At 30.5% G+C, this 9,714-nt stretch overlaps 1 protein-coding gene across 2 annotated transcripts; it reads left to right on the forward strand.

Annotated features, from left to right (window-relative positions):
• The first annotated feature begins 3,130 nt into the window (after window positions 1–3,130).
• LOC137818405 (scarecrow-like protein 6) lies at window positions 3,131–7,170 on the forward strand. Of its 2 annotated transcripts, XR_011082072.1 has the most exons (3): window positions 3,131–5,832; window positions 6,669–6,760; window positions 6,966–7,170. XR_011082072.1 is itself a non-coding variant. In XM_068621813.1 (2 exons), exon 1 carries the CDS (start codon window positions 3,622–3,624, stop codon window positions 5,794–5,796), a length of 2,175 nt encoding a protein of 724 aa, XP_068477914.1. In that variant the 5' UTR covers window positions 3,131–3,621; the 3' UTR covers window positions 5,797–5,832; window positions 6,966–7,170. The 2 variants fall into 2 exon arrangements, 1 of the variants encoding a protein (XP_068477914.1); XM_068621813.1 differs by lacking the exon at window positions 6,669–6,760.
• The last annotated feature ends 2,544 nt before the right edge of the window (window positions 7,171–9,714 follow it).

The raw sequence follows: 9,714 nt of genomic DNA on the forward strand, positions 1-9,714 counted from the left end.
CTAAATCAAATATTGTATGATGTGATATATTATTTTATCCTTTAGAAAAAAATTCTATTTGCAAATTTATACTCTTTCGACTCTTACTATTTTATTATATTATTTTTATAAAGCTTTCATGTTTAGTATCATTATCTAACTTAACATTTATGCTGACACCTCAAGTAACAACAATCATCCGAAAAAAAAATATTATTAAAAATAAAAAAAATACAAAAAAATATGGGGAACTAGACCAAAATCCATATGTTAACAAAAAGGGTTCATAGACTATACTTATTCATAAAGAATTCTAAAAGTATAGAAGGAAACCTATTATACAAATGAAATGATTCTCTATTAATAAATCCTAAATTAGTTATTAGCACACACATTCTCTTCACGGAAAATATGAGTAAACCTAAACCTGATTTTGCCATATTAATTTAGACAAGTATTACATCGATTACGAAGCATCCACGATACATTAATCCTAACAGTAAATGCAACACCAACCAAGGTAGAATCACATTAAAGCCATACTCTAGTAAACCCTATCCTTTGAGCTTCTTCCATAGCATATATAACTCCATAAAACTCAACAACCAAAGTAGTATGAACATCAAGAAACACAGAAAACCCACCAATAAAACTCTCCCATACTCCAACAAAAAATACCTCCACAAGTAGTAAGACAAAGGTATATCTGAGCAGCCCCATCAGTGTTAATTTTAACCCATGATGAAAGGAACTCCCATATAACAGAAAGAGGACGAAGAACTTTACAAGTACGAGTATTAATACAAAAAAAACTTAATGACATTGAAATCCAACATATCATTATTCATTTAAACTTTAAATGAATTTTCCACAAGTTAAATCTTTAATTATCGAAATAACCCAAAAAAAAAACACCAATCTTACTATTTTTACCATATTCTCCATATATTTATTTTATATAATATTTTTTTTTTCTCGAAAGAGATTAATTAAGTGATTCACTTCTTTTATATATATATATATATATTATCATTTTAAGCCACTTCTTCTTCTTTTTCTTTTTACTCTCTTTGTGATATATGTGAATATTTACGAATTCAATGTTATTTTTCATTCACTTATTTCAATGTTATTTAATACATATATAATATTGATACTCATTTTTTATATATAATTAACAATATTAAATTTAATTAATGTTAATTTATGAGTTTAGAAAAATTATAAAATAATATTTTTTTACATCATCTCTGTCTAAAAAAATAACAAAATTACACAGGCCACGTAGGACATACAATTTCACTTTATGCCCGAGATTTTACTTTTCTATTACTTTCAAAATTTGCTTATATAAATGAATAAGGATAATTAGTGTATACCTTAATTAATCTAGATTAAATAAAAGATTCAAAATTAAAAGTAATTTATCCTTTTTACTTCTTAATAAAAGTATTCCTACTTTTATATATATATATATATATATATATATATTATCTTTTAAATATATTGTTTAAGAATTTAGTATTTTATGTATTATAGACTTTCATTTTTTGAAATTTCGTAGGTTTGTTTCAATTCTTAATTTTTCATGTTTTATTTTTATTTTTGTTCAATTAAGATAGAAAAATATTAATTCTATAAAAAGAAAGATATAAAAAAAGTGTTATATAATAGTAGTTAAAAACTAATATAATAAAATGTAAAGTTGTAATCACTATAAAAATTTTCTCTAAGATAACCACCTTATAGTTACGTATATTAATATATGAAGTTAATATATATATATATATATATATATATTAAATTAGAATATAATATGATTATTATTTTTAACAAAAAAGTTATAATTCTAAGAAAGTAAAGATAAATATGTCCTATAAAACCGTATTAACAAAAAAAAAGTGATTCTGACTTCGTATATTACTAAGGAAAACAAAGTGTTTCACTAGCTTTTTTTTTTAAATAGAATAATTTTTATAGATTAATTATTAAAAAATAAATAAAATTTTAAAAAATTATTAGAATGAATAAGTTATATCATTTTGACATAAGTTGGTGTAATCCTATTTCAATCAATATTAAACTCGTTGTGAAAAATAATTACACTTAAATCATGTCACTTTACACAACTCAATTCAGATAAATTAAAATCGTGTATATAAAATATTTTACTCAATAAAATTATGTCACTTTACACAACTTCAGATACATTAAAATCGTGTATCTCAATAAAATATTATTCCTCAATAAAATTATGTCAGGACTTTTTAACTTATCAATTTTAATAATTTTTAAAATTTTATTAATTTCAATAAATAACCTATGAATTATCCTATATATTTTTTTTATAAAAAAATCGTTTTGCGTGTGCATTTTTTTATCTTACTACTTTATTATAGTGAAAGCATAAGTGTTGAAATGTCATGTTTCTATCTTACTACTTTAATTTGTTGAATTAAAATTTAATTGATATTATATTTTTTATTACTTTACATAGTAATTTTTATATTAATTTTAATACATATTTAATTATATAATTTATTTATATTATGTATATCTCTTTAACTTTGATATATTTTTTTAAAATATTTAATTTTAAGATGACAAAATTTAAAGCCTAGCATATAAAAAAGGAGATATAAAAGAGCAAAGAATTTAAAATTTTTAAAAAATGTAAAATATCACTTTTAATAATTACTCAGAAGAGAGAATGAGATAAAAAGAAATAGTATTTCATAGATTAAGAGGTATATAAAAAGTAAAATGTATAAAAATAAGAATCTAGTTATATATTCTTATACATTATTATGTATAATTAAATTAAATTAAAATAATAATAATTATAACTTATAATTTAATATTGGTGTAACGTGTAAGCTGTTTGTTTTAAATATTAAACAAAAATAAAATAAAATAAAAGGCTGAGTGAGAATATTAAAATGTTATTAGATAGGATTAACGTACGTAAGTGAAGGCCACGCGGTGGATGTGAGAGTGGAGGAAACTAAGGGAGGCGACAGCAACCCTACCAACCAGAGGGCTGCACAAAATAAAAAATAAAAAAATAAATTAATTAAAAAAAAGGTAGAAACAGTGAGAGAGAACGCACTTTACCACTTTTATACGCTGCACGCATCTACCTTACAAAACACAAGCAACAAAGAGTGTTCCACACAGAAACACACAACACAACCCACAAACTCTTTCAATCTTAATATGCCACACAACAACCACAGAGAACAAAAATACAAGCTTAAGGATTAGGGCTACCCAACTTTTCTTTGTTTTTCTCTCCATACTCTATGTGTTTCTTCAGTGTTCCTCAGAGGTTTCTAATATCCCCAAAACAAAAGAAATCCACCCTTTTTACTTCTTCCAACACAATATTTCTTCTTTTTTTCTGGTCGTCTTTCATTTAGTGGATTTTAATTTTAATTTTTGGTTTTGATTTAGATTTTCTTAATTTGAAATCCTGGTTTGTTTTTTTTCTGGATTTGTAGCCCAAAAAAATTCTTGCTTTCAAATCAGTTGTTCTGGGTGGGCTGTGGGGAACAAAGGTGATACCTTTTGGAAAACTGGAGTCTTTTGGGTGGTTGGTTTTGTGGTCACCATTATTGTTCTTCCCCTTGGCAACTTTCTTAGATGAAGGCCATGCCCTTGCCTTTTGAGGAATTTCAAGGGAAGGGAGTGTTGGATTTCTCTTCGGCCTCAGATTCATTTTCACTGCTTTTGCATCATCCACAAACAAAGTGGACCATAGACAAAGAGGATTATTGCTATGTGGGCAGCACTGAGCCCACCTCAGTTCTCGACTCCAGAAGAAGCCCAAGCCCTCCCACTTCCTCCTCTACAATGTCCTCTTCTCTTGGCAGCAACAGCACCAGCAAGGGTGGCAGTGGCACTTCAGCCAACACCACCACCACCACTGGTGCTGCAGCCCCTACACCCTCCGACAACAACAACCCTCCTCCGGATTCCAGCCCTGAAAAATGTGGCATCAGGATGGAGGACTGGGAGGGTCAAGATCAATCCATTTTCAGGCTAATCATGGGGGATGTTGAAGACCCTTCTGCTGGATTGAGCAAGCTTTTGCAAAGCACTGCCTGTGGCTCTCAAAGTATTGATTTCAATGCAGGCTTTGGTGTTGTGGATCAAGGGTTGAATATGGTGAGTGGTGGTATTGACCCTTCAGGGAATTACCCTGCTGGTTTCCCTTTCATTGCTGAGAATATTGATGGCCACAATGGCAAGCCTGGCTCTGTGGCTGGCCAGGTTTCAGAATCTGTTGTTTTCTCTGCTAATAATCCTCTTATGGTGTCATCATCTGTGTCTCCTGGTGTGTTCACTTCTCAGCAGCAGCATGAGTTTGGAGTGGTGGATGAGAAGCCTCAGGTTATCAACCCCCAGTTTATGTTAAACCAGAACCAAGTTCAGTTCTCAGAGAACCCTTCTTTCTTTGTGCCATTGATGTATCCCCAGGTTCAGGAGCAGCAGGTTTTTCCTCAGCATCAAGCAAAGCGCCCTCTCTTTGAATCAATCGGGCACAATTATCAGGCTCCAAGGTTGCCCCTTTTGGATTCAGGGCAAGAGGTGTTTGGCAGGAGGCAGCAAACACAGCTTCCTTTATTTCCTCACCATATGCAACAACAGCAACAACAATCAATTGTTATGCCATCTGCTAAACAGCAGAAGGTGAGTTCCGCCGGAGACGATGCAAGCCACCAGCTTCAGCAGGCTATATTTGATCAGTTATACAAAACTGCTGAGCTGATAGAAGCTGGTAATCCGGTTCATGCGCAAGGGATATTGGCGCGGCTCAATCACCAGCTCTCCCCAATTGGTAAGCCTTTTCAGAGGGCTGCTTTCTACATGAAGGAGGCCTTGATGTCACTGCTTCATTCAAATGCTCACAATTTCATGGCTTTCTCACCAATTAGTTTCATATTCAAAATTGGAGCTTACAAGTCCTTTTCTGAGATATCACCTGTTCTTCAGTTTTCCAATTTTACTTGTAACCAAGCCCTTATTGAAGCTGTCGAAAGGTGTGACCGAATTCATGTCATTGATTTTGATATTGGGTTTGGAGTGCAGTGGTCATCCTTTATGCAAGAAATTGCTTTGAGAAGTACTGCTGCACCTTCCCTCAAAGTCACTGCCATTGTGTCACCCTCCACTTGTGATGAGGTTGAACTCAATTTTACTAAAGAAAATTTGATGCAATACGCTAAGGACATTAACGTGTCTTTTGAGTTCAGTGTCTTGAACATTGAATCATTGCACTCTTCTTCTTCTCCACTGGTTGGCCAATTCTTTGATAATGAGGCTATTGCTGTGAATATGCCAGTTTCAAGTTTCACAAACAATCCATCATTGTTCCCTTCAGCTCTTCACTTTGTAAAGCAGCTCAGGCCAAAGGTTGTGGTGACATTGGACAGAATTTGTGATAGAATTGACGTGTCACTTCCCACAAAAGCAGTCCATGTTCTCCAATGTTATTCCGCCTTGCTGGACTCCCTGGACGCTGTGAATGTGAATCTTGATGTCCTTCAAAAGATTGAGAGGCATTTCATTCAACCAGTCATGAAGAAAATTATTCTTGGCCACCACCATTCTCAAGAGAAACTACCTCCATGGAGGAACCTCCTTCTACAATCTGGATTTTCTCCATCCACATTCAGCAACTTCACAGAAGCTCAAGCTGAGTGTTTAGTTCAGAGGGCACCTGTGAGGGGATTTCACGTGGAAAGAAAGCCTTCATCTCTTGTTCTATGCTGGCAGAGGAAAGAACTCATCTCAGTTTCTACTTGGAGATGCTGAGGAGCAGCAGAATCTAATTACCTTATATTTTTAAAGGTGCATGGTAACTTACATTGCAGTTTATGTAATTGTTTGTGTAATTTAGGCTTATTGATGAGATCCACTCCCAAATGTTTTCTTAACTGCATGGGTTGGAATCTACCTTTATACACTTCTATTACTAGTATTCCACTTTTAATATGTGTAGTAATTATCCCTTTCCCATCATTTAAGATGGGTAACTGTTTCTTTCTTATCTTGAACACAAAGCAAATTGCTTAGTAAGAAAGGAACAATTTAGCCAAGAATGCAGTCTTTTTTAAATCTTCATGCTTTACTCTATTCTTTCTTCATTAATCTATGATGACCTCACTTTTGGGATACATGATTTGATTTAACATGTAGCTATTTGGAAGCTGTTTTTAATCTTATTTAGCTTTCATGTTCAATAGATTGAACAGGGTACATGAGAATCTAACTCAGTTGGTTGAATACTTTATATCAGTAGTTCTAAACTCATTTAGTGCCTGTGTATTCAATTTTCATGAATAAATAAAAAATGTCAGCTTTTTATCCAAATAGTTTAAATAAACATCGGTAGTCTTCAAGAAAAATTCTCCAATGTATGATTAACTTATATTGTTGCTTACAATGAAGAATTTGACAAAAAATATAAAACTAGGTCATGATTCAAGAGAAACTCTCCAATGTTGAAATGTTGCAGACACAGCATAGAACATTTTTTGAATCTGGCCTTGTTTTGATAAAAGTCCAAGTGCAGTGGATTCAATTTTTCATAGCCCATTTAATACACTTTCGTTGACTCTTTTTTGTTCTGAGTTTTAACATAAAATGAATGATCAGAAGTTGTTGAATTTTCTTATGGTCTACAGAGGAAAATTTGGTGATGTCAACTTGGCAATGATGTTTCATTAGTGTGGACAAAGTCTGCACGTTGCACCATACAGTTGGGCGTTACCCATAGGTCTGTTTTATAGGACATAACGATTGCAATTATTTCAAACAATTTTTAAATGGTTATAGAAGTTTTCAACTCTTCAATTTTAATAATTTCAAATGATATTTTAATTTGTACATAATAATTTAAAGTGTGTCGTCAATTTAATTTGTTCAAGAATAGTTAAGTGCTCTTAATTACTTATTTGATTAAATTTTTGTGTTCTTTACAGTCTGATGAAGATTCGACAATGCAATCACAGAATTTGAGTGTTCCTCCCGTACAATGTTTGTATAATTGTTTTTGATAGAAAAAAAAATAATTTCCATACTTTTAACCAAATTTAGTTTTGATTCTTGTAATTTTAAATTAGTGAATTTAATCTTTTATTTGGTAAAAAATATTTGATTCAGTTATTTTTTATGTTGAACCCAAAAGCATCAAGTTCTTTGCAATATTTTTTTTGTTTATGTAAAATGGTTTCTTTAATTTGAAATAGCTTATATTTGTAGAATTCATATTAAAATAATAATTTTATTAATAAACATTTTTTTGTACATAGTTGAGAATTATCCTCTCATTAGGAAGTGTTAGACTAAAATAAAATTTGGCTGGAATTTAAGGACAAAAGTAGTTATTTTAATTTTTTTAACTGCAAAATATAGAAAATAACAGTCTTGAGGTAAATTTTTCCATGGAAATTTGGTTCCTTAAAATTATTTTGGACTTTTTTTTTTCTTTTCTTATCATATTATAAGAATACAGAGATTACCAATTTTATCATTTGATTAATATTTGTTAAAGAACTCGCTGGATCCTTTCTCAAACACTTTTTTATTATTATTTAGAAGGCTTGAACTTTAAATTAAAACTTATTCAAGTAAATTAAATACAATGAATTATGTTTTACATTATGTTACGACTTCCACATTGTATAAAGTCGTTAACATTATTGTAAACTTAATTACCAACACATTAAAAATTAAAGTCAATCCATAATTTGTCCTTCAAATAAAACATTATCATTTTAAAATAAAATTATCTCTGCACTTTATTTGATAAAAAAATATTGGAGCATAAAATAAAACACTACTATTAGAAATCAAATATTATCAATGAAGATCTTAAAAAAAATTGGTGTTTTAAAATAATATTTTGTTACATTCTAAATGAGATATTATTATCATTGCTAATCATACAAATTATATATAATAATAAGTAAAAAGATAATTATTTTACTATTATTTAGTTTTTCTAAACGACGATTTTTAATATCCACGTAATAATATCTTCATTACATAGAATATGTAAGAATCGAAAAGATTAATCTTAGAGTAGAAGTAGTACAATTAAAATGACATCTTGAATATTTTATTACTAAAGTGAAAAGTCTATATAAATAAAAATTCAATTATTCAGGTCTCATTTTAAAAGAATAATCATCTCTCTAAAAACTCCTTTTTCCTTTTCTCTAAGATTCTAACTCCTCGCTCATCAGATCAACGATAGGAGTCCACCATTGGACTCTTGACAGTGAACTCTACAAGATTGTCCGGTCAAAATCTTAGTTAGAGTATGTTCATTTTGGCATCTTTTCCTTTGAATTAGTTTTGATCGGATTAGGTTCGCCTTTAGTTTAAGATTGCATGTGATGTTTTATCTTCAAAATTAATCTCTCTTACCTTAGGGTCCTAGTGATATAGTTAAATTTTTTATCAGGATTATGCAGTGCAGGTTAAGCTACCCTTGAACAATTATAGGATTTGGAGTTCTTAGTGAGCATTTGTTCAAATTTAGGTAAGGGAAGCTAGTTTTAAATTTCTAATAGAACCTTAAACTAGAATATCTGGATGTGGGGGTGACATGGTCATCAGTTCCAAATTTTGTTTGCAGGATTGATTGTTTATGAACAATGTAGGGAATTGTTTGAAATATAATATGAATATGTTGATTTTGATATGGATAATTTATGGGAGAAGTTTTGGTTTGAATCGAAAAATTTGGTTGATTTGTATAGTTGATATATTGTAAGTTACTATTGAAGTGAATGAGTTGTGAAAATTGTTTTTGTTTGACTTTGAATGATGGAATTAGGTAGAATTATACAGATTTTTCTACATATGCGAGAATATAATGAAAATATGAGGTGCTTTCGGGTCTGTTTTCGCCCAAGTAAGAAGGAATCTCGCTCAGGCGAGACCTGAGATAAAATTGTGGGTGCTCTCGGGATCAATCTCGTTCAAGCAAGAGAATTTTCGCTTGAGCGAGACCCATTCTCGCTCAAGCGAGATGATTTTCGCTCAAGCTAGACTCGTAAAAAAAAACTTAAAATTTTTATATTTGCTTTTGAAAGCCTAGTTTATACTGTTTATTAGTTTTTAGTGAAAATTATAAATTTTATTTAAAAATATGGTTAAAGGAACTTAGTTATGTGTTTAAGTAAATTTTGAGATATATTTGGATTGTTTAGAAAGTTTAAAATATAGTGTGATTGAATGGTGTATTGATTTGTTAAATGAAGTATGCAATGATGTGGAATTATGATTAAAACATAGTATTTTTCAAGAAAGGAAATACCGCGTTGAGATTGTTATTAGAGTGTATTGATTTGTTAGGTCCCGTTAATGAGATGATCATGACTATATTGATATAATGGAATCACATAGATAAAGTTATTTAGTTGGTGAAAGTTGAAGGAGGTTCATATGACTTTGTCTGCGGTTTGAAATATAATATGGTCTTTCAGGTCATATGAATTTACCTTGTCATAAGATGATGAGATATTGAGATGTTTATGCGCATGGATGTGAGGATTAATAGCGAGTAGTATGACAGATGCATGTCTCAGGATGCTTATTTCAATACACAAGTTTTCTGGAAGTAGAGTCAAATGTTTATGTGTTGTGACACAATAGAAGTCTGACTTGAGAAAGATGAATTATGATAGACACTTGTTGGTTTGTGAAAATGTATTAGAATTG

This window comes from Phaseolus vulgaris, chromosome 10 (genome assembly GCF_051622355.1).
Source record: "Phaseolus vulgaris cultivar YP4 chromosome 10, ASM5162235v1, whole genome shotgun sequence".
NCBI classification, from domain to species: Eukaryota; Viridiplantae; Streptophyta; class Magnoliopsida; order Fabales; family Fabaceae; genus Phaseolus; species Phaseolus vulgaris.

Excerpts from the sequence above, each read along its gene's own strand:
- LOC137818405 (XM_068621813.1), top strand. The coding sequence starts at position 3,622 with ATGAAGGCCATGCCCTTGCCTTTTGAGGAATTTCAAGGGAAGGGAGTG.